At 36.9% G+C, this 26,137-nt stretch overlaps 1 protein-coding gene across 1 annotated transcript in view; it reads right to left on the bottom strand.

The window, feature by feature from the left end:
- Positions 1 to 5,535: 5,535 nt before the first annotated feature.
- The window catches only part of GPR125 (G protein-coupled receptor 125), a 67,512-nt gene continuing 46,910 nt past the window's right edge, over positions 5,536 to 26,137 (bottom strand). Inside the window, exons 11-20 of the mRNA XM_009324112.1 lie at positions 23,738 to 23,887; positions 20,856 to 21,017; positions 20,378 to 20,581; positions 19,059 to 19,272; positions 18,695 to 18,903; positions 13,660 to 13,784; positions 12,994 to 13,117; positions 11,032 to 11,177; positions 7,312 to 7,407; positions 5,536 to 7,111 (exon numbers count right to left, since the gene is read on the bottom strand). Coding sequence (XP_009322387.1) covers positions 5,869 to 7,111; positions 7,312 to 7,407; positions 11,032 to 11,177; positions 12,994 to 13,117; positions 13,660 to 13,784; positions 18,695 to 18,903; positions 19,059 to 19,272; positions 20,378 to 20,581; positions 20,856 to 21,017; positions 23,738 to 23,887 — 2,673 coding nt within the window. The 3' untranslated portion in view covers positions 5,536 to 5,868. The remainder of the gene's footprint in view (positions 7,112 to 7,311; positions 7,408 to 11,031; positions 11,178 to 12,993; positions 13,118 to 13,659; positions 13,785 to 18,694; positions 18,904 to 19,058; positions 19,273 to 20,377; positions 20,582 to 20,855; positions 21,018 to 23,737; positions 23,888 to 26,137) is intronic.

The raw sequence follows: 26,137 nt of genomic DNA, 5'->3' as shown, positions 1-26,137 counted from the left end.
CATACTTACGATCTTGCTAACCTAATAGTTTTCAAAAGTTAAGTCTTTCACATAAAACAAATTTTGCATCTGTATTCATAGATACCACCACTTCATTTCCTCCTCCATCTCCCCAAATGTCCATAGTCAACCAATCTTGGAACCAGAGAAGGTATAAACTTAATTTAAACTAAAACCAACTCCCACAACACAACAGGTCCCTCCGGTTTTGAAAGCAGGGATTAAAAATTCACAAGCTTTCTTCATGTTTTATATGTTAATCTTGAACTATAAGGACAGTAGTATTTCTCACCGATGTCTATGCTATGTCTCTCTAAAATCTAGAAACTGTGACCAAAAAAACCCCAAAAACAAACCCCAACCAAAAAACATCAAACAAAACTGATCCTTCAGTTTGCTCAGGGATGTGAAAAAGCAGCAATACAATACATACGACAAACAGCTTCAGCAAACAGCACAGTGTTAACACAGAACTGGTCAAAATGGAATAAAGTAAAAATGAAAGAACTTCACGAAAAGTAATTGTTTCTTCCTCCCAACACCTGAAGTATTTTCCATGCTCTACCGACTGAGAAGGCTGGAGGTGCACAAGAAGCTGGGAGGGGGCACAGCCAAACTGGCCAAAGGGACATTCCATACCATGTGACATCACGCTCAGTACATAAACTGGGGGAAGCTGGCCGGGGGGGCCGCTGCTCAGGGACTGGCTGGGCATCGGTCGGCGGGTGGTGAGCAATTGTACCGTGCATCACTTGCTTTGTGTATTATTATAATTTTATTTCAATTATTAAACTGTTTTTATCTCAACCCACGAGTTTTTCTCACTTGTGCTCTTCCAATTCTCTCCCCCATCCCACCGGGTGGGGGGGAGTGAGCGAGCGGCTGCGTGGTGCTTAGCTGCCGACTGATGTTAAACCATGACAGTGACCTACAGAAATTTGGAATACTTAGCATTTAAGGTGTTCTGGTAACACATTACCTATGAGCAAATAGTAATACAGGGAGCTCCTCATTCAGTAAAAGGGCAAGTACTTGCACCTTCATGTCTGAATCACATGTTCAAGCAATGATTGTTTGCACGTGTGAATTTTGTATGCAGATATTCAGCAAAACAAGGAAGAAGTCCCTTTTGAAAATTTATCTTTTTGTATGAAAGACACTTTCTTCGAAGATGTCTGTCTAATCAAAAGTTACTTTTATTTTCTACATGTTTTTTAACACAATCCCCGAGATTAGTTACTGGCACTCTGACATGATGCCTTTCTGCTACCCTATATATGCTGCTGTCACTTGTCTTATACTCCATGAGAGCATCACAGTTGCTGGAGATTCTTCCCTCACCCGTTCCATTATAAATGCCTGGTTTAGGTCTCACCGCTTGAGAATTGCCAATCTGGCTGCAAAACTCTATTTATCATGTACGCCTCATTTCAATCAACTCCTTTTTCTTACTAACACTTACCTTTTTTCCACCTCAATGCCTACCCTTGGTATTGTGATGCTCATGCCCCCATGTAGCAGGACACAAGGGAGCAATGACTGTGCAGAAACGGGGGACAGGATGGAGCGAAGGCCCCGTAGCTCTCGCCTGTTCGGACACTGTCATCCTTGATAAGTCCGCCTCTGCCACACCTCTCACAGTCCTGAGGCCTAAACTTATGTCAAGGGCCTAAAGACTCAGGCTCTGAAAGACATTTGAATGCACTGAGAGAGAAAACCTAAGGCGGGGAAGTGAAAGGAGGACCTCGCCTGCATAAAGTAACACCAACTTGCGATACTGAGCTCTTAGTTTAGTGATTTAGCAGTTACGGCTCCTCATTGTTAAAATAAGAGGGAAGGGGAGAAGATGGCACATTTGAGTAAAAGATAAGACCCAACCAAGGTCTTATCTACCGAGACCATGTGGCAACAAAAGCACAAAAGGATGCGGACTGGAGGAGGCTCCTCGGAGCTCCCTCTCAGCTGGACTGAGATCCCCGAACCGTCTGTGACCACCGGCTTGATCCTTATCGACAGGCGTCAGGCCGTATTACCCTCCCTGTGTACGTAGTTGTGTCCTGTTACCTGTTACTATTTCATGAACCTGTACGCTTGCTTAAGGATTCTGGCTCTCATAATAAACTGTCACCATATAGTACCCGCCTGACTGTGGAGTCTGAGTAGTGGTTGTTTCCCCCCCTTCTTTTGGTACTATATGGTGCATGACAGGTATCACCACCAAAACTTTTTTAGCCAAAAAAATGGGCTGTGTTTATAGCCGCCTTCCTCCAAACCTGTGACGCTTGCTTTTCAAAGTCTGCTTTTGTCACTCTATTATGAATGGACAAATATACTGACTTTTATCACACCGACAACCAGCACTAACTACTGCTGTTTCTAGTCTCTACCATTTTTTTGGTAGAAAGCAAAGTTGTCTCATAAAAAAGGCTGTCCTCACACCAAGTATAGTGTGATATATAAGTATAGACAGATAAAGGGGAGTAAGTGTATTACTTACTCCCCTTTATGTATCTGATTAACGATTATAGCTACTTTCTCATTGTCCCACTTAAACAGGCAAAAAAGAAGTTTTTGTGAAGTGTTTTTTTTCCATTGGAGTGATTTAGGTGGGTTTTCACGCAAAGTTTAATTACAACTCTGAAAATAAGCTTGCTTTTCACTATTAGGAAAGAACATATAAAAAAGCTTGAAGATTTTCTGTTTCCAATTTCCTTATAAGATACTATACTTAGTAACTCCACTTTTTCAGAGTCTAATAACCCGCCTTCCGCCTTTTAGTTACATAAATTCTTTCATTTAACATTCTTCACGGGAAACACACGAGATGAGTGTATTCTTCAGTATTTGTCAAGACTATATCTGAGAATAATGTCCTAGCTTGTCATCATCTGCGCAAAAGCACTTGTCAGATTAAAAGCGAATGTAGCTACGTACATAGCTGTAAGTGGAGTAAGCATGTTTATTAGTGTGATGATTTAAGAAATATTTTTATATTAAAACCCCTATATGTACCAAGGCTATTCATAATTTATTAAGTATGTAGCGAAGAGGTTTTTTAATCCCATCAAAACTTAAGGCAAGCTGTCAAGCTATGCAGAAGTATTACATATAGAATTAATCTTAAAGGCATTTTTAAGATCGGCTTCAAGAAAGACTAAACAGATGTCCACTTCCAAACCTGTGCAAAAGGTGTCCAGTGCCAAAAGCAAAGGGCAAGCAGATTCTAAAGGGTAACTGATCTTATCCTAAATCACTATCATACCTTGTTCAGATAATAAGAAATAATCTATGGACTGTTTTGACATTTTTACATATTATATATAGATTATATTTTTTTAGCTCTATAGTTTTGAAGAAAACACGAAGTAGGCTTAAATCATTTGCATTAGTACATATATTTGTTACTATAAAAAAACAGCACAGTATATACTCCTGATTAAATATAATCTAAAAATATCTGGGTTTGGGGCTACAAACTACATATGAAGGAACTCCCGTGATGATATTGCTGCTAGTTGTGCAACATACAAATTCAGCTCAGAGAGATGAGTCCTTCTCTTAGCACATGCCCTTACGCTTACTGTCTGCAATTCAGTTTTCATTCAACCAGCCACTAAATCAAGAGAGACAGACCTGCAGCATTTGTAATGGAATAGGATCGAGTCACCAGCTTTGACTTCTAGGTCCAAAATGTATTTCTGCTACCAAGAGGAACCCCCCTACACCAAATACAACTTACATAGAGCCTTTTGTTTTCCCCCAGTTACAAAGCAGTGACTTGTCTAAGAAGCTTAAGTATCTTGTCAAATAGCTTAAAATGTAAATATTTGACATTATTTATTTAGACATTTGGTTTAACTTCTTTTCTTTGGTAATACCTATGAATTCCTTTTTTTGCGTGCCTATCCATCCGGTAGCTGTAAGATCGGTTACAAGCTAAAAGCTACCTCTCTTGAAGCCAGTAAAATAAAGTGGCAATCAAAACTGAGCCATACGCTTGTCAAAACGTTGCTTTAACAATTCTTAAATGGCAACTCCTCACAAGAAGCAAAAATAGCACCCTAACCCTAACAACACTGTCCTACTGCAGAGGTTGGTACAATGCATCCAGATCAGTTTAGACTATGAAACCAAGCAGCAGGGGGCACAGTAAACCTGGCAAGCAATAATTAAACATACCTGAATGAGTCCTCACATGATAAATTATTTAACATAATATTTGAGTACTGAGAATGTCAGACCTGTATCTGTACTGAAACAAATAGACTTAACTGTAAAATACCCAACAGTGACAAGTCTGAATTAGGCAACCAAGTAAACAAGTATATACAATCCAATTCCATTTGTTGCTTAAAAGTTGAGTTGCGATATCAGTACTAGATCACACAGAACCATTTTTTGCTATTTAATACAGGTGGTTTTAGCAAAATGGGTATCAGTTACTGGAAACAGGTAAAGCCCCAAGCATTACTCTGCAACTATAACCTCAAATTTGTCACAGCAGCAGGATGACACAAAATACGATCCTGTTTACACTGAGGTGTCAACAATTTAAGTATAGAAAACTACTCATAACTGACATATAATCTATTCTAGACTACTTCATTTTACATAAAATATTTTGACCTTGAGTCTAGTTTTTGTAATTATACTGCAATTAAATTTAAATTAGAGTTTAATTTAACTGCAGCCTTTATTTTTCAAGATTTACATTATTGTAAAAGATTGCACGTTTTAGCTATTTCTAGTGCAGGAATTTACATGCTTTATAAAATTGATAACCTTATTAATATAGCCCTTCTACTGAAACTTTTTTTTTTTTAAAAACACAGATGCTCTATAGTATTGGAGATTATTCTGCAAATGGTCACATACAGGTGAGTAAAAGTGAACTTGCAACTCAAAACACTTTCTCAAGAGTCAACTGGTACTGTGACACTGAACCTAAAGACCCTGACCTTGCATACTGATCATACTCTTAACAGATTATCCCATGACCACCTATCAAAACACCTGTGCTATTCTTCTTCCACACTATTACAACTGAATGAGTTTTCACAGATACATACTGATGACCTTTGCAAATTAGCACCTACCGTCTGTGAACATTCATAACCTTTCTCAATTACAAATGATTAAAACAAATTAGAAAAAAACACCCCAGTCAGGTAAGTATGAGGGCAAAATAGAGTATTATCCAAAAACACTACCAAGTAAACTAAAACTCAGTACAAGTGCATTAAAATAAGCCACAGCCGTATGAAAATATAACTAACTTACGCAGCAAGTACAAGACAATGATTTTGGAGTAAACAAGTTGCCTGTATACTAAAAATCTCTTTAAAATGTAGCTTCTTCATTTCAAACAAATTCTAGGCCTTACGCAATTACTTGAGCTATTTGCATTGTCTATTTCAGACACCAAATATTTTCTTTAGTAACAAACTCATAATTTTCAGATACTGAACTAGTAAAATCAAGATGACATTCTGCAATAATCTTTAAAAAACCCAACAAATAAGTACAACATTGGGCTGCTGGGGAAAATACTATTTATTATACACTTAAATACAAATTTGAAATGTGTGGTGGACACATCTGCAGGGCTACAGGTAAAAAATAAAAATGTACAAAGTTATGTTCTGCATCTCTCAAGATTGACACTTCAAAAAAAAATTCACAAAATACCAAAAGTTCATCTTTGTAAGAACAGCAAATAATGCATACAATCTTTTGCTTGGCAGATTATCTTTGTTCCCTCCCTGCATAAAGTACCTACAGTTTGTAAACAGTCTTTAAAAGTGTTAATAGCTTTAAGGAATGTGTAATCACAGTTCATATGGATTCGTCCCGCAATGAATTATAATGCTACACAGTAGTTTCGTGTTTCCACAACCCAGTTCTAATATTACCAGTACTGTCTGCAGTGAGCAAGGGTCCATCCTGTCCACTGCTTTTAAGCGGTCCATTCTGAATGGCTAAATTTAAGCCATAAGATTTTTGTTGGTTTTCAAGTTCAACCGCTATTGGTTTCCTTAGAATATCTTTTTTGTTGTTGGTAGCTATTGTTTTTTCTGTATTTCTGCTACTTTTTGGAAGTGTACTGCAAGCATCACTGCTATCCTGTTGGGATTGGTTATACTGACGTTCTCTATATGCCAAATAGGCTCTTCGGCTCCTTGAATGCCCTTCGCTGTTGCTTTGTCGACTTTTGGGTAAGCCATTTTGCACGCTTCCTTCCACACTTGTGGGAACATCATATGCATATTCCCTCAATACTGCAAGCCTGCTAGCACGATGTCCCTTGCTTCTGTTCTTATGATGCCGACTCGGGTGTCCGTTTGTCCGAAACTGCACCTCCAAGGGAGCTACATGCATTTTGATATCATTATCCACTGAATGTTCAGTGAGACTGTTATCAAGTTGAGGACCTGTGTTCAATGGCAGAGAAGCAGGGTGGCACTGAGCTGCCGCAGCTTGTAAGTTAGTTAGTTTACAACCTTGAGAAGAATTTTTTAGGCTTGATGCACTTTTATTTGTGCATGAAGATTCTGTGCTACTGTTGGTGCACTTAGGGGCCTCTCCATTGGTTACACTGGAACTGGAGGGCTGAACATTTACTTGCACTGAATACGTACTCCTTCCAGGGCAGCAAGTCATTATCCAAGCATGCCTAACATCTTCCCTGTTAACGCAGTGGTGCACCATAAGAAAGGCACTGAGGCTTAAACATGTTGCCCCAAAAAAACAGCTGAAGATCAGGTCCATGGGATAATACAGGGAAACCGACAGAGCTCCAAAGATCCACAGAGCGACATACAAAAGCAAAGTAAGGCCCACTCCCAGCAGCTGTGCTTGAAAACTGTGCTCGTTCTCCAAAGCAGATGTAGAAACTAGTGACACCGACAATGAATCTTGATGAGCCAGTTCCCCGTGTTCGTTGGTGGCCAGACGCTGTTGTTCCTCAATGGGTTCCTTAAGTTCATATTTACGTTCAGGGTGACGTTTCAGTTGTATGAATATGCTGAGAAAATACATACAGTTTATGAAAATTATAAAGCTAGCTGGTCCATAAAATGCTCCTAAGCTAGGTTCCCAAGTCATCCAGCAACTGGAAAAGAAACAAACCAAAGAATCAAAATTAATGTTTTCTCACAAGTCACTTACTCTTTATCAGTTCATTATGGTACTTTGAAGTGATCTTGGCTGTGTTACATTTTCTGGAAGATTCAGAATTAATTGCAACGAGAGTACTTAGAAAAGCAAACCCATGAAATCTTACGACAGAGCTCTCAGTTATATGGTACTTACTAAGGAGCATTAGGTCTGCTGCCATAATTTCGGATGTTTGCTGCTGCTGTTATTCCACAAACTATGATAGGGATCCCTCCACCAATAAGGTAGAACCTAAAAAGTAAAGCCAGTATATCAGTGGCTGCTTAGCGGCAATGGATTTTATTCAGTCACCATGAAGGAAATGAGAGCGTTCCAGGATTCTGGAAACATGCAAGTTCTTTAAGAAAATAATTAGGGTGAATCAGGTTTGGGCTTTGGCAGTATCGATTTTTTCTAAGTCTTCCTCACTACAACTTTTTTCCTGTTGTAAACCACCTCTCTCTCATAGCTGCTCACCTCCCTCGAAGGCAATGAACAAAGGTATACACAGTTAAAAGGACGAAGCAAAAGCTGGCAGTCAAAAGTTGTAAACTGCTGGAAGAGAATACAGAAATGTAGAAGGACAAGTGGTACACCTCTTGTTCCAGAGATGAACTTGCGTAATATTATGGATGCTATGTTCAGAAGATCAGCTATAAGAACTCTTGTTGCTTGGGTTTTTTTGTGTGGAAGAGTTTGGGGAGTGGTGGTGTTCTTATTTATTTATTTTTAATGGAGTCTATAGTCTCATAGTATATACCTCCTGGTTCCCTGTGGTGGTGTTAATAAAAACTGTATGCCTTCACAAGGACGAGGACATAATGTTGTTGGAGTATCTAACTTTTCATTCCAATTTCTGTGAATTCACATTGAATTCATTAGTGGCAGATCAATAATTACTGACAATCATTCAAATTAATGGCACTCTGTTCTGCATCTTATGTTAATCCAGTCCAAATTCAGATCAGAACACGCAGTGAAAACTACTACTGTGACATACGGATGGGTAGTTTGTTTTGTCAACGTGACACCCCTATTCCAATGGTCTTGGACCTTTCCACTGCATTTCGGATTATTCACCAGAAGTTACTGCTGTCTCACTTGAGTCACAAAACAACAGTCTAAAATAAATTAAGTCTTTCTTGGAAGTCTAGGTACACTAAATATATTACTTCGTTGCTGAATCCCACAAAGATCAAATTATGTCATTGGTTTATTCCGTATCTTGATGCAGCAATTGGGAGCTGACCAGATGAAACAGATCTTTGTGGGTGATTTCACTCTACTTATCTTTCACTACAAATTACTAAATCACTGCCTCAAAGATGCACCACTACTCACACTTGAACAGCTAGGTGAACTGCTTCTACACAAGGCAAATTGTTACTGGTGGGAGAGTGAAGCAATATGGATTGTTTGTAGCCATAGTTCAGTTTGCTGTATTGAAGGAACATGTTTACAACCGGCCTTGAACCATACCAAGATACCAAGTACTAACACCAAAAAAAACCACCAAAAAAAAACCCCAAACCACTCAGGAATTGCTGAAGACTTAAGACACAGCAACACACAAGAGCCCAAATTACAAACCAAAACTATCACGCAGCAAGGAGCTGTACGAACAGAATACTAACTAAAAAACATATACAAAGTATGCTAGAGGAGATGCAGTAATATTAAGATGTTGGGGCAGAATGCTGTACAGGCTAAAACTTTTCCTTAAGTTAGATCAAAAAGAGAAAAATACATCTAATGACATGAGTAGACAAGAGGTGTTACGATGGTAACAGAAAAAAACCCCCATAAATAGTGAAACACTGTGTTTCTAAGTAGAACATTCACCCGGTATTTGTATTATAGTAATACAAGTATTTGTATTTATTTTAAATAAAATTATAAAATACAAATATTTGTATTTGTTTCATTTCACGCTTTACATGAAGTATCCCATTATTAAGATCTTCAGCGAGGTTCTTTGTAAAGTAGTTCTTTTAGTTAAAAAATTTGAAACTGTTTCCTTTTGTCTTGGTTGGAGTCTGCTGAACAAAATACCATTTCTGCACTACAAACCCCACTTCCTTCTTGTGACTGGCAGCTGAGAACCTCAGGTATTTTTACATCCTCCTGCCTGGCATGGCAATGCAATATACTTGGCATAAAGTTTTTCACAGTTAAGAATTCCAAGGGGTGCCAAGCGTTGCACTATCTTCTCAACATGGCTACTGTGAGCCACAGCAAATCTCTTATCTACTGTCTATAGTGACTTTCTGCAGAACACCAGATCCATTTCAAAGTCTTTTTCCACCTTGTTCATGACCTGTGACAAAGTTCTGTTAACACCGAATGAATATCATCATCAGCAACAAAATCGTCTTACATGCAATGAATTTCTCAAAATAAAGAATAAAGCTTATCTGTGCTAGAGGGGAGGGAAGCTTAACAGGTATGAAGTCCACCCTCACAAAATACCCACAGGAACTGAAAATCAGTGTAAACATCATGTCTACCTATCATCTGCAAGATGGACTTCTTTAAACCCAAAGAACACAAAGCAGAATAATTTATGTATAGCAAATAAGGAGAAAAATGTGTACCTACATACATTTATCAGAGTTTTTTTTTCTGTTCCAACAGACCCTTTGTAGTTCTGAAAATGCATACGGAGGAGAAATATAAACAGCATGGAAGCAGACAGAGAATCGGTCATTTTGTCTCTTTAAATTCAAGAAACAGGGGGCCTGATAACAGAAGGTGACCAGTTCCAAACAAGTGAGAAACTCTTGCACAAAACTCTGAGCTGAGCCCGTGAAGCTGGTCATTTTACTGTAACATTTTCCAAAGCAAGAACTCCATGACAAATAATAAGGGATGAAAAAAAGAAAATCACAACAGATGTTAAAAAGGCTACTCAGTACCCTGCTGGAAGGCACACAGTTGGTGGTCGGCATGATATCCTACAGTGCATACAACAGATTTACTTTTTCTTAAAAGAAAAATAATGAAAGTTAAGGAAAGCAAAGACAGTCTTTAAGTGGTATAAATAGTAACCTTCTACCTTCTAAATTATCAATTAAATATTTCTATATGCTTGTATACAGTACTGCAAATTTTAGTTGATGACATTCAGAAAAGCATTTCTGATTTTCTGCAGTCTCTGTACTTTAAAATCAAGCTTTCTACATATTTGCCTATAACTAATCAAAGTTAATCAACTTCTGCCACCTTGTGGAGAATTTCAGCTTAGCAGTTTTTAATTAATATCCAGAGGCTCAGTAAGCTATAAGAACAAAGTATGTTAACGTTTTCTATTAAAAATATTTCACACAGGGTGACTTTCACAGATAATTAGTTTGTCCCATTTCAGTGATTTCAGAAATAAAAATTCTGAGAGGAATGCTTCACAAAGAACACTATTTTCATTTGATAATGACTGATACCGATTTTTCAAACTATTTGTAAGCAATCTTTGGAAAACATATTAAACTGTATTTACTTAAATTGCAGTGTTTGTTAATTGTGTGATAACAGCTCTCCACATTCTTTCTTCTATGATAATTTAATGGGAAGTGTTGCTATCTAAAGTCCTAATCAAAGCCCCAGTGGAGATGCTGAAACGCTACCAATTTCTTAATTTACAAATCAGGAACACAGCATTGCAACAGTCATATGCTAAGACCAATCATCCTTCACCTCGTCCTCCTTAACATAATGCTGAGGAAGAGAAAAGTCTGGAAGAGACTTTAAGGACCTGGAAAGAAAATCTTCCATGAAAGGCACTTGCAAAAAAACCAGTAGTGACCTGTTACATTTTCTGGTCAAAATATGAGCATAGCGACTTGGGAAATAATGAGTTGCAGACACAAACAAGCAGCTCACCTCAGCATTGGCCTGGGTGGAGGAGGTGGCTCATCAGGATCTTGACATCTTTTTGCTTTTTTGGTTACTTGCTTGTAAATATTACGAGATGTCACTCCCAGCCATAGTACTGTCGCAAGAGTGGAATAATGGAGAATTATCCCAACCTTAAAAAAATAAAAATAAAAATGAACCCCCAAACATTTCCTTTTTACCAAGTTAAAAAAAATCAATCATTTAACATGCAACTTGCATAAAGTCTGAATTTTCAAAAGCTCAGCTGAAGAGAAGAAAAAACCCTCTTATTTTACTATGACTGTTCTAAATGCCCAGTCATTGTCGTTTTCAAAAAAGTAAAATATGTTATGTAAACCCATCTTCGTATCAGTTGAGTCTTGAAAGGCTACATAGCTGCGGTTACCTCTAGTGGAAGGAAAACTTAATAACGTGGGAAGAACTTTGCTGGCCAACATTTTTAATATTATATATCAATCATACACTTTTGGAAACTGTATTTTATGAAACACTTTAAAATGTCTTGTGTTACGGATATTATTCAAATTGAAATGAGTAAGGGAACAGCAAGCTAATGATATCATGGTAACTACGTAGAAGGCAGCAAAATATAGACAGCTAACAAACTGGTCAGCGATTTAAACATAATGCAAAAAAAAAGGAAGTGTCATACTTTAAATATTTAACCAGCCTAAACATTAATGCAAAGCCATTCTCACAGACTGCCTGGGCACTACTGTTAAGAAAATGGTTGTCCGTCAGATCCTTTTGCATCTGCAGTATTTTATAAACTGAACATTGTTTTCTTAAAAGAAGTTCCAGGAATCCCCAAGTCCCTGGAGTTTCATCGAGAATAGGCACAATCCGGTTGTCCTGTATTTCCTTACTTATAAGCCAACACTGAGATGAAGTGACTGCAAGAAGTAGGTTTCATATATCCCTTAAATGATGGCACACATGAATGGAAGAGGTGACACTTCAGTTTCTGTTAAGATGACTGGAGGTGGTTGTTTTGCAAGTTTCAATGTGCAAGTAAAAGCACAACTCCTAAACAACCCATCCATACCACAGAATTTCTCTTGTAGGATTACTGTCTCCAAGGCGACAAGAAAAAATTACAGTTTGTCAAACTATTTCCTCATCTCCATATATGTGTGTGTGCGCGCATGCATATGCAATGCACACAGACTAGCATTCTCTTTAAATTTGTAGGAGAAAGAGCAGGGACATATTTTATTGCAACACTTTGAACTGTCAACCTAAAAACTACTGTAAATTCAAACAAAAAGCATTATGGAATATTATGATGAGGTATTAGAAACTTTTATGAATCACTGGATGGAAAAAAGAAAACATTAAAAAAATTTCACTTGCATCATTCCAAAGCAGCAACTGTTATTATACTGAAACACTGCAACTGAATTAGAGATGGCCAAATCTCAGAAGAACAAATCACTATAAAAGAGGAGTCTCAATAAAGCTAGTGATGTTTGTTTAGAGAAAGCATAGGTCTTTGACTTGAAACACTTCTCTCTCCCTCCCTTTACGTTATACTGAGCAAATGGAAATAAATATTTTAATACCTCTGGAAATCAGTTTTCACATGGTCTGTAAAGGCCACATACAGACCTATAAAACAATTTCATAATAAGTAAGTCTCAAAAATAAAACTAACAGGTAAAACTTATTTTTTTGAGAGAGCATTTTGGGCAAAAAAAATTCTGTTGCTCTTCTGAAATACTCTTCCAGTTTTCAAGTAACAAACTAGTTTTATCTTCACCGCTGGATGAAAATACAAGAGAAATCTTTAAGGTAAAAAAAAAAAAATTTGATTTTTTGGTCTAAGTTTTACATTCTGATGAAAATGTCTGTACAGTGCCACGGCTCTATAGGAGGCAAGGGGGGTGTATACATATATAGGAGTATGAAACTGGTAAATATTTTTCAAGTGTTTGCATGTTTACTTACTGCTTGGCAAATGCTGGCATTTCTGGTCTGAGTTATGCCTCCAATAAACATCACACAGGTCAGGAAAATATGAAAGCTCAGGTTAACTAGCATATGCCAGCTTTTTACACTGATCCTTATCACACTGTTAAAAGAAACAAATTAGACACCATAAAACACAGCTGCATTATTGTCTTTCAGAAACTAGCAAGATACATTTGTCATAAATGAGATATAATTACTGTTAATGATTGTTTGACTACCACGTACTTTGTAATCAAATATAATCTCTGGTCTTCATCACAATAAATTAAAACACCCTCCTATTAACTAGCTTTATACAACTATTTGGGGCCTGATTCAAAAATTTTAGGCTTCAAGCTTTCACATCAACAGAAATGTAAAAGTCTGAACAGTTTGTTAAATTCTACGATCATTCTTGAGTGGTCTCTTCTTTCATCATGAAGCAAAAGTGAAGAATTTAAGAGATACATGGTTAGGAGAGCTAAATTGTCATATTCAAGAACAGATGAAATAGCTACTTGCTTAACTTAGTTTGCATCAACAAATTTTATAGGAAAAACCCCCAACAAATGCAGATTACTATATCGTGTTCCTATCAAAAAGAAAAAGTAGTCCTAAGCACTATGAAACTAATTTTTTTAGTCTAGTAATTTTGATTCTTACCTGTGATGGTATATGTAACTGACTATGATCATCAACAGGCACATTAGCAAAACCATGGCAGTGGCATAAATTACTGGATGCAAAAGATCAGCTGGCTGCGTATATAATTCAGCTCCCGTCAAGTCCTGACAACAAAAACAAAATTAACATTAGTCCACCTTATCTCTTCATTTTGTGGGGGCAGGGGGAATGGCAGACGAAACACAAAATAAAGAAGTAACAGAAACCTTCTAGATGAAATCCCTCCCCCTCCCAACCCTGACCCTCCAATTATTTATTATTTGATGTTCCTGGCTTTCTTCCACAATTACCTGCTATTCTGGATGACCTTTATAAATGCAGTCACACATCTTAGAGAACACTTAAACTTCACATACGCTTGAATATACAGAGAAGTTAGCAGCTTATAGACACACACCATTTTCTTCTTCTTAAAATACTTAAATGTATATAGCATGTAGAACTGTGTGTTTCAGTTATGATTATAGTCTTCCACAACAACCCAAAGAACATTACAGAAAGTGCCCTCAGCAAGTTTGCGGATGATGCCATAGACTGGGGAGACTGATCAATAGATTGGAGGATATTCAGAGAGATGTTGGTGAGCCATTGAAACAGGCTGATAAGAACATCATGAAACTTAGCAAAGGAAAATGTGAAAATATCTGCATCTGGGATGGAATAACCCCATGCATGCAACAATACAGGCTAGGCACTGGTCTGAATAGAAAGCAACCAAAGAACCACTTGAAGGTACCGGTAGACAAAAGTTGACCACAAGTCAGCAGTGTAACCTGTAGCCCAAGGCCACACTTCACTGTACTAGCAAAACCACAGCAAGCGGGGAATTGATTATTCCCTTCCGTTCAGCACTGTGAGACCACCTCTGCAGAACTGTCTTCAATTTGAGGCTTCCCAGTACAAGAAAGGCACTGACATACTGGATGGAGCAAGTCTAACATCTGGGATTACTAGCAGGCTGAAGCACACAATGTCTGAGGCTGAAAAAGCTGGGTTTGCTCATCTTTAAGAAGAAAAGGAAGATGGGAGAAACCTCATTATTATATTGAGCTACCTCCTGGGATGGTATAAAGAAGACTGATTCAAACTCTTCTTGGAGATGAATCATGAAACAATGACAGGCAACGGACATTATCAGCAACATGGAAAATTCTGTTTAGATACAGGAAAAAAAATTCTGATGAAGGTGGTCACATACTGCCCAGAGAGACTCTGTAATCTCTGTCCTTGGAGATACTCAAAGCTTGACTGAATATGACCTGGAGAAATATGATCCGACTTTGAAGCTGATCAAACTTCGAGCAGGTAATTGGACCAAACGACACTCAGATATTCCTACCAGACTGTTATTCTGTGATTACTGCTTGACCAGAAGATAGTTGATAACTCAAAGAGAATTCAACAGCTTTTTAGCATCATTCAAGTTTTCTGAACCCACCCATCAAAATATTACTCAAGGAGTAAGCATGAAATGGAACCTTGGACTGTTAAAGCATGGCAGTATTTCAAATAACATCTGAGGAGTGACATTTGCACTTACTAACAAGAACAGCAAGAATAAATAATTCTGTTTGGATGCAGTTACAATTTACTAGGGTTCCATTTCCATAATGGTAATGAACCCTGGGGAGGGGGGGGGGAACGTTCAGTCCCTTCCAGCACTAAATAAAACAAAATTGCTTAACTAAGATTAGTGAAAAAATCTATTACAAAGGATTTTTCAGAACAGACAGGATACAGAAAATTCTCTCACCTATAATTCTGAGCGAGAGTCATTCTTAAACCTCTAGACTTGGCAAAGTTTAAAAGTGTGCTGGGGGAAAAGGAGAACAAATTTGGCATTCACAAAGAACAGTAGAACATTAGGAGGAAGCATCAGTTTGTTTTGAGAAAAATCACAGTGAGATACAATCTGTTTTTAAGGTTAGGACGGGTAATGTGATTTCATGGACAGGAGAAGGGTTCTTGAATTTAGGCTTACAATTAAATTAGTCTCAGCAGTCTCTTCACCACTCCTTCAATTGTTCTTTCATCAGAATTTGTTATTCCTAACTAACTCCCGAACCTCATTTCAAACTAATTTAATCAGATTGTCAGTTTGATTTTTATGTATTTGGTTTTCTTTGGCACCTGGAAAAACCACTTTGAGAAAGATCGTAAGATATTATGCCTCAGGCAGCCAGCGTCATCTGATTTCAACACTACCCATGGCCTGGTTGGTATCCAGCTGGAGATTCCTAGGAACTCATTGCTGTTACAAGCATGAGCAAACGCATTGTCACACATAGACGGTGAGTATCGGAGAACAGAAACTGTAGTATTCCTGGTGCTGCTTCCAGATTGGTGACAGGTAACAAGATGTCATGCATGTATTGGTGTGAACTTAGAGAACAAAAGCTACAAAATCACAAGGTTTACAATAATCTTCTAAGACATCTGACAAAACCCAATATGCCTAGTCTAGCTAGCAAAGGCTTTGACCCAATACCCACTAAGTCAACAGAATTCTTACCGACTGCACCAACATTTTTAATGAGACCTAGTAAAAGGACTGAGGGGAGCTAATAATGTTATTTCTGATCTAAACTAATCCTAAATAATAATTTAATAAAAAAAGGACAGTAAAATAACAGTAGAGATGACATTAGGAACACTGGGGCGTTTATAGCCAACTAGCAGAACTCTGTTCCTTCTCAACTACCATTGCTGGTTTTTTCCCTCTGCTGTAGGCCTATCATAATGAGATTTCAGTTGAGCCTCCTGGTTACCTCTTCTATTATTAAACAGTGGTTAAAATGATTTCCAAATAAATACAAAATTTTATAACTGTATCTTCCTAAATCACTAGATTAGAAAACTAGGCACTCAGTTATGGGTTTTCTTATCAGAGAGAACTTTACATTATGTTCTGAAACATATAAAGATGGGTTGGTACATTACAACCTGCTTTCTTCTACATACATATGTACTAAAGTAAAGCAGACTAAAAAAGAGTGAAATAACTCTGGTTAAGTCATTTGCCATCCAGCCAGGATGATGGAATATTGCATTCAGGTCCCTCCTGCCACTACTGTTCATGTATTTGATGTTAATGACAACTGCTGAATTAAAAGCCAAACTTCTAAAACTGACCCCAGAACTATGAGCCTGGGACCAGAACCCAGACTTTCACAACACTATGAGAGTCTACAAATGAAATAGGCTGTTACAGCTTTTTTAGTTAATATATGGATAGGCATTATGAAAACCTTTTTCAGCAGCTACTTAGACATCCAGAGCTTTTACAGTGTATTAACTGTGTGCAAGGAACATCTAACAGATGAGTGTTACTCATCTGTCCTCTTCCACCAACCCCCTCCTCTCCAGTCCCTACAGCCTAACATTTTGGGAAGTAGCTGAATATTTAAGGAATACCAGTTCTGAGCAGGCACAGAATGAAAGCCACTGGCAGAAAAGTAAGAAAGTTGCCCCCTCCTCTTAACTTTTTTGATGTCCGATTGTCAATAGTTCTCTGTATAACTTACAATAAGATATTGATATAATCTTACCACGTATTAATTTAGAAATAGTCGTTTACAGCAGCAGATTGAATATGCTCTTCATTTTTCTTCCTCCAGGTGGCAGAAATGTGACCAATTTAAAACATAATCTCTCTTTACATGCATACTACACATACAAATGAAGTTTAATTCCATTTTAAAGAACGCTGTTATGTTTTAGGAAAGGATTATATATTTAAAAAATATCAAAGGCAGCAACTATAGTATTATAACAGTTTGAAGTAATTTAAAACAGTACCTTCAGACATGAAGTGAAAAGTTGCTCTCTTTGAGCTCTTTTAAAAAGCTTGGCATGTAAATCTTAATTTTATTTATGTTTAGCTTTTCGGTATTCTACTATTTAATTCTCTTAAGAGGAAGATTTTTGAAAATTCGGGTTGCAAAACAAAAATAGCAACTTCACATGCACTGATCATCATGAAGGAATCCTCCTTCTTCCATGTATGATCACATAAAAATATGTATTTAATTCCACACAGAGCACATTAACTACAACAAAACCCATACCAAATTTACATGTAAGTTAACAGTATTTCCTAAACCTCTTACTATTTCACTCAGCTTCCTACTAGCCTGCCGTTTTTACGTATCACATTTTATCATTTAGCATCTGTGGTGATGACTGATAAGCAGGCTGGCAGTCACCATCTCTAAAAAGGAAAGCTTCCCAGGCCAAATTCTGAAACAAAGAGCTCTGGGAACAGACAAAGAAGAAATCCGACTTCATAACTGAAGAGCACTAAAAAGTGTCTCATTCCCTTCTTCTGCAACTATCACTATATTTTAGAACTGGTTAGCATATTGATGTCAATAAAATGGTTAAGACTAGAGTTCAGATACCATTTTTTAAGCAATATTTCAAAAATATTTTGTATAGTAACTAAGTGTTTTGATTTTTTTTTCCTTTTTCAATCGATGTCTTCTGGTAACAGACCTACATACTAGTGAATGAATAGCTAATTTGCAGTGAAATAGCTACCTCTGGTTATGGATCACAGCAAAAAAAAAAAGTTACCTGGGAAAACACTCCTGTCAACAGACAAAGCTAACAAATTTAATCTAGCACAGAGGATAGGTAACAGTCAAAAAAATCCTTTCTTTATTTTAAACTGTCATTATTAGACTAAAATTCATAAAAGCCCATTTGATTAAGTAGCTCATTAAAATGGCCTCCTATAATATAGTACTTTTCATATGAAAGTTCTTTCATGTCTAGTATATTCAGCAATTAATTCCACTGTCCAATAATTGACAGATTTCTACTTAAACCTCATCTTACATCAACATTTATATCAACACAACCAAAAACTGAAGATTTATTTCTTATGTCTAGTTTTATGTGAAATGGAAGGTGGGAATGCTCATTTTCTTTAATGCAAGAAAAAAACCCCACAGAATTGCATTTTGAATATTTTTAAGTTCCAGAAAGAGACATGTAATTCTAAGTGTCGTACCATTAAAACTGCATAGTTGCTGAGGGAGTAGCACTGAATGGAGGTAATATTCTCATCGGACAGAAGAATGCGACAACCATCAGATTTCCATCCCCCTTGTCCGTTCAATAGATCAAAGTCCCACTGAGCTGCGATAGCATCTGCTCCATGCGCAATGCGCCGCAGTGTCACATTTATAGGAACGTGGTGACTGGCTAGGTTTAAACCATCTGTTACAAAAGAAAAGTATTTGCACATAAATTTCTCAACATGTAACACATTAGATGCTAAAAACTTTTTATTAGATATACAGTAGTTGAAACAAAGGAGTCAAAAATGTTTCTTATTTTTAAAGACCATAAAAAAGTAATAATAAAAAACAAACCTATCTTAGTAAGAATAACTGGTGTTACAACTGTACGACGTTTCCCATCATCAGCCAGATTTGTTGAATTTCCTGTTGCTGGAAAAAGCTTTCCATTGCGAAATGCAATAAGCTGAAGCTTGTAGACAGATTCATCTGCTGGTCTGATTTCTCTTTTTTGCTTTTGGGTGAAAAGGGAAGCTGGCAACTGGATAGAAGCCTCTACAATTGTGTTCTAGAAAGAAACAAAAAGTTTTAAGAGAAAATGGAATTCTTTACAGAGATTAAATTAGCAACTCCTCCAACTGAACGGTGTCAGAGATGAATGCATTTAGCAGACTGTGTATTGTGACAAACCTATTTGACAGTGTTTCCAAGCAATCCATGATAAAATAGTTGAATCAGGTTATTAAAGTCTTAACACTTTTTTAAAAAGAAAAAAAAAAAGTTAAGATTCTGTAGTTACCTTACTTATTACAGAGAGTAAAGTTGAAGTTGATACCAGTAAAGTATTACAAGAGTTTTCCAGATTAGACTATTGGCAACAAGAAGCAGCAACCAAGACAAGCAGACAAAGAGAAATGCTGTAATTGTGCATTAGTACCATTCAAAATGAAACACTGTATACAGACAGGTTTTGATAACTTGTATATAAATTATACTTGGGTAGGGAAGCATGCATGTAATTTCATAGAATTACATAAATATAATTTCAAATATACACCCTGCAGTGACGTTCAAGCACATTAAGTGATAAAAGCAAACTGGTATGTTGGGGAATGTAACTGAAAAAAATACTTTTATAGAATATGAGGAAGTGTTTCCATTCTATAAACACCCACATATGTGTGTGTGTGCGTGTGTGTGTGTGTACATGCACACACACACACACACAAATAAAAACCTTTCAGGTTCATTTTCTACTTCATGCTTAATTACAGTATTACACCAAGTAGAATATTTCAGATATTTAAGGAGACTGGTAATATCTGATTTAATATGTGATGAAGATGAAAACACAGCAAAATAAAGCCAAGTATTATTATGAACTAGGGAGCATTTCAATTTCCATACTTATGAAAAGGTCTGAAAGCATCTTTCAACTTAAGATGTTTTAATAAGAAAACCACGCCTACTCATTAAAAATTGTGTCCATTAAAAAATTATTCTATAATCAAACTTTATTATCCTTTGTCACTTTAATTATCTCTTGTCACAGTCATTCTGGATTATGTAAAAATGCTACTTTAACATTAGAAATTAATAATATAAGCTTGCTTTCCAAATGATTCATATTTAAGATATTATTACAAAGTCAGTAGGGAAACTGTGTATCCAACCTTTAAAGCCAGACTTGACAGTGTATTTGAAACGTTGCACTTAAAGCTTAATTGTTTATCTAGATTTCCATCTGGATCTCTTCTCCCATAATCACTGAGTCCTGTACGGTCTGATGTAGCCACTTTCTGAAATACGGTGCATGTCATCCCAGTGAAACCAGCAGCCTTTATTACGTAAGCCTCAAGAGCAATATTTGGAGAATACTGTGACGACAAAAATCAAACATTAAATAATTTTACACACCACAGGAAGAATAATAAATAATCTTAAAGGGATTCTCTGCCGTAACAGAAAAAACCACCCAGAAAACTGTATCTGTTTATCTGGCAGGGAGATAAATCTGTTCAGAGTATTTCTCTTCTCCCTGCAGAAATAGTAGGCATTTCAGATAATGCCAGCATCTATTAACAAAAATAAAAAGCTATTGAAACACAAGAGCCTGAAAAATGTCTTCTAAATAAATAAATTTATACTTACAGTAGAATAAACTTGAGCTCCATTTGCAAGCCGATACATAGCAATTTTCTGTAGACACTGTACAATTCTAGTGCAAGCCTTGGCTTCTCTTTGTGCCATCCACAGAACACGTTCATCGGCTAACATAATGTTACTTGCTATGTCCACCATCACGTCACCAAGCTAACAGGGAAGAGAAATAAGACTGGTTTATATCTTTGAAAGCGTTCATCAAGTAGGATCATTATCAGACAATACAAAGCGACTTGTCAGCACAAAAAGCAAAAGGAAATTGGTTGTTCCTATTTCAATCATCACTTGTCAAGTTGAGATACTGAAATACTTTGACTCAGACATTTACCTCCATCCAAGAAAAATGTTATGCCAATGTAATTTATCTGTTTACATTATACTTAGAAAACAAGAATATGAGAAATACAGATATTTCATTAAAAGCAGAGTGTAATACTCCACGTTCTACTGTACTAATTATTTAAAAGGACTATTTATAATCAACTTTAAACCTAAAATACATAAACTATAAATCAACAATAATACAGTTTGCATGTATGGGGGAACATAATAAGTGAAGAGTAATACAAGTAAAAATTAGCATGCAACCCTTCTGCTTCTCTTCCTTTTGCTGTGTCTGCCTTTTCTTTGATTCCTTCCTTGCTTGCCTTCAATTTTGCATGAACTGTTTTAGGTCGCAGGTTATACGTGAGAGAGACAGCAAACACCCATAGGTACCAGAGCTGCTTTCAAACTACCGATTACATTGTTGTAAGTTTATGCTCACACTCCCTTACTCTGTCTTCTGTATGATGGACAAATACAAACGATAAAGGAAATTCATTTATTTAGGCCCCAACTCCGCCAAAATTAATGAGCACCTACATTGACCTACACGGCATTTTCACATTTAAGAAACAGTGATAAATATTGGACCAGAAGTGAAGGTGCATGTATTTTCTGGTTGAATTGACTGAAATGCAATTCACAGTGCCTAAATTTAGGGACTGGAATTTTCCACATAAAGAGAGACAGGGTGGGGTGGGAAAGACATCTCCTTTACCATCCAGGCTTCCCAATTTCTTTTCAGAATATTACTAATAAGGAAAGAACATAGTAGTTTGTTCTCCTTTTTTTAAAATCTTTAAAAATAAAGGCAAGAACGGGAATATAAAAATATTTGCTGTTTTAAGAACTGTCTCTTTTAGGGACAGAAGCTACAATCAGTAAACACTCTCAACAGCTAACGCAGAGCCTCAAGCAGCATTTGCAGGCTGTAGCCCTTTTCATTAAACTCCCCAGAACAAATCAAAGTTAAATTAATTGAAGATGCTTATTATGAGTTACTGCTACTTGAAAACTGGTAACATGTTTTACACATCAACAAATGGTGGTTTTACAATAAATTATCAGTATTAAGATCTTGAAGTCACAGGACTCAATTTGTTTCATACTTTTAAAAAATATTACATGTTATTCTTTCCCCTGCTTATCAAGTTTTTCCAACTGCATTCTAACTTAAAGGCAATCTGCTAAGAACTTGCTGAACATTTGTCTTCAGTTTGTTTCTTCTGACATGAAAAAGCTATTAAATGAAGCTTTTTATAATTTACAGTATTTATCTTTCAGAATAGCCACTGCAAAATAAACTAAAGAACTGACAATAAGATGGTATAAGTGAATACAGTGTCAAGAAACAGTTTGTAGAGTAATACCCTAATAAGAAATAACTAAGTATTATTAATAGCTACTAAAAATTATTACATGAAATTGCACTCACATTCCTTGAGTATATCAGGAAATCAAAGGTTGACTTCAAATCAAATCAATTAAGATAAAAAATACATCGTCTAAGACCAAAACTACCTATGAATTTAACTTAGATATTTTTGTATCATCTACTACCTTCAAACATGGCAAAGTAATGCCAGATTGTCTCACACTACAGACAATAAATCACAGCTGAGAAAAGAATATCCTTATAATGTTAACAAATCATGCAGCAACCTAAAACATGTTTCTATTTTTGACTGGGTACAAAACTAGACATTTAATGAACTGCTTGTATAATTCCAAAATACACACACACAAAAAAATCCAAGCTATGATTGTAAAAAGGAGATTTAGCCTGAAAATTCTCCAAGGGGTTCTGCAAAGAATTTACAACCAGCATTTATGGTTTGCTGAGGGTGGACAGGGAAATTTGGCTTTTTTTTTTTTTTTCCTGCAAGTTTAAAATTGAGGCATTGTGGTCTCCAACTTCCCAACATGCACTGTACAGTGAGATCAATATAACCTCTGTTCAGCAGTGAAACAGAGAGTTCCTACCCACTGGTTGAACTATTCAACCACTCGCATTTTTCTCCCCAACAATGAGCGTTCTCTAAGATTTTATTTTAATGTCTTATCTTATATCCTACAAGATATAGGAATACTGAAAACCTTAGAGATACAGCTCAATACTGAATAAAGACAGCCTACCATGGTGGGAGGGGAGAAGATAAGTCTTGTTTTATTCATTATTGAGAGGATCTCTGAGGCTTTCATTATTTGTATTTTTAGAGAAGAACATACAAATGAAAACCTGTGTGACCCACTCCATATTAAATAAAAACAGACTTACTGTACCTATCTCCCTGCTCCAGTGCTGACCAGAGGTGTTACTCACATTACAGGTCCAGTGAATGCTGGATCATCTCAGCGCGAATGCAAAGTCTGTGACCATGGGTCAGCAACTTCAGGAACCTACTAAACAAACAAAAACATGGAATAGAATCTGATAATCTACTAACTCAGTGCCTGCATCTAATGTTGAGAAGGTTTCACTGCTCTGAATACTTAAGGACAAACACTTTGATTATCTTTAAAGTGATGGCAAATTATCCAGTTACCTCTTTATATTTTTCCGCAAATCTTCCAAATTTCTCTATCATTTCAGCCACAAAAATAACATCCATCTTATCAGAAAAATTTGCTGCTTCAACAGTGTAAGCCAAGAGCTGTCTTGCTGTTGCCACTGCATTAGTAAGGTTGAGCGGCATCTACATAGAGAACAAACATAAGCATTTTGAAGAAGTGAAAATTAAGTACAAGCTACAAGCAACACTTCAGCAATTAATAAATAAGCATTTTCCCAAAGAGGATAGCAATTCCCACAGGGATCACAGTGTTTTAAGTAACCAAAGACTACCACCTTATCTGTTAGCAAAAATATTTCCTATAAGCCAGAGAACGAGCATTTGTACCTGCAGGCAGGAAACTGGGTTTTGTCCTGTTGTCCTAGAAGGGAAATAGGTGTTGCACCAAGAAAAGAAGCAAAAAAGACAGTACTGTCAAATGCTTATTCTCCTTTTCACCAGAGCCTAGGCATGTCAACGCAAAGCTCGTAAAATATGGCATTTCATAGCAAGAGAAGCCAAAAGATACTCAAACACACCACTGCTATAGCATTCACTCTTGACTCTGTAATTACAGAAAGCATTTGGAATGGAACATACACACAAAAAAAACCCCAAGATAGTACCTCTCTATGACAAAGCTCATGATTTCATTCCTGAAACAAGCACCATGCTGGAAAATTCTTCACTAAATAGTATGCAACATCAACATGCCGGAGCTAGCAGGGACCAAAAATGGGAAGTTTCATGTAGTACAGTGGAAATCTGTGCAAATGTTACCAGCTCATGTTCAGATGCTGTTTAACAATGACAATCCAAGCTAGAGATGTCCCGTCTCACCATTTTTCGGTGTACAGCTATCTAGTCTGCCATACTGAATTTGCAATGTGCCACATAAGCACAACTATATATGCGTCTCTGATGGTCTTAGCACTTGTACATAGATATGAATGCAATTAATGGAAGATAAAACACTAGAAATCATGCATTTGAAGTGTAAATAAAGTTCAAAGTCTTAACACACACCGAACAAAGTCAACTTTCGAATACAGATATTCTGTATAATTTCTTTGAACTTTGTCTTTAAACATGAATTTCTCTTCACCTAAAACTATACCTGTATGATACAAACAAGAACAGTGAAATATAAATGTTCTTGTATAAATGTTACAAAGGTTTCACTCCGTTTTAAACTTAGACCTCTGCTTGATTTAAATTGCTTGGCAGAGTTCTAATGTTCAAAACGGCTCAACTACCTTTGTGTTCAAAGGTTCTAAAGATGCTTATAATACTATTACATTTAATATTAGTCTCAAAGAGACAATAAATTTCTGTGCAGAATATTGCTTAAAATTCCAAACCTACTACACATAAAAAGAGGAAGGCTATAATGAATAAAAACAACTTCTAAAACCAAAACATGCCACTTCTCCCTTTAAAAAAAAACAAATTTGAAACCTCTATTTCAGTGTAGCATACCCGTGTGCATGTATTTTTAAAGAGATAACTTCCTATTATCTACTTCACAAATGGAAATTGTACTTCTACTTCTGCTTTTCTGAAGATATCAATCTGACCCTCTGTGCTGGTTTTAGCTAGGGTAGAGTTAATTTTCTTCATAGTAGCTAGTATGGGGCTGTGTTTTGGATTTGTGCTAGAAACAGCGTTGATAATACAGGGATTGATAATACAGTGTTGATAATAAACAGTGTTAATAATACAGGAAGATTGGCTGGGGGCCACTGCTCGGGGACTGGCTGGGCATTGGTCAAGTTGGTCATGAGCAATTGTTTTCATTTACATCGCTTGTCTTCCTTGGGTTTAATTTCTCTCTCTGTTATTTTCCTATGCATTACAATTTTACTGGTTTCGGCTGTGATAGAGTTAGTTTTCTTCCTAGTAGCTGGTATAGCGCTGTGTTTTGGATTTAGGGTGAGAATAATGTTGATAACACACTGGTGTTTTAGTTGTTGCTAAGTAGTGCTTACACTAGTCAAAGACTTTTCAGCTCCTCATGCTCTGCCAGCGAGAAGCTGGGAGGGGGCACAGCCAGGACAGCTGACCCGAACTGGCCAAAGGGATATTCCATACCATGTGATGTCATGCTCAGTATATAAACTGGGGGGAGTTAGCTGGGGGGGCGGTGACCGCTGCTCGGGAGCTGGCTGGGCATTGGTCGGCAGGTGGTGAGCAATTGCATTGTGCATCACTTATTTTGTATATTCTTTTATCATCATTATTATTATTTTCCCTTCCTTTTCTGTCCTATTAAACTGTCTCTATCTCAACCCACAAATTTTACTTTCTTTTTTGCCCCCAATTCTCTCCCCCATCCCACTGGTGGGGGCGGGAGGAGTGAGCGAACGGCTCTGTGGTATTTAGCTGCCTGCTGGG

The sequence above is a fragment of the Pygoscelis adeliae genome, unplaced genomic scaffold (assembly GCF_000699105.1).
Source record: "Pygoscelis adeliae isolate BGI_AS28 unplaced genomic scaffold, ASM69910v1 Scaffold24, whole genome shotgun sequence".
NCBI lineage: Eukaryota > Metazoa > Chordata > Aves > Sphenisciformes > Spheniscidae > Pygoscelis > Pygoscelis adeliae.
Note: the sequence above shows the minus strand (reverse complement) of the source record. Positions and strands in the feature narration are given on the sequence as shown.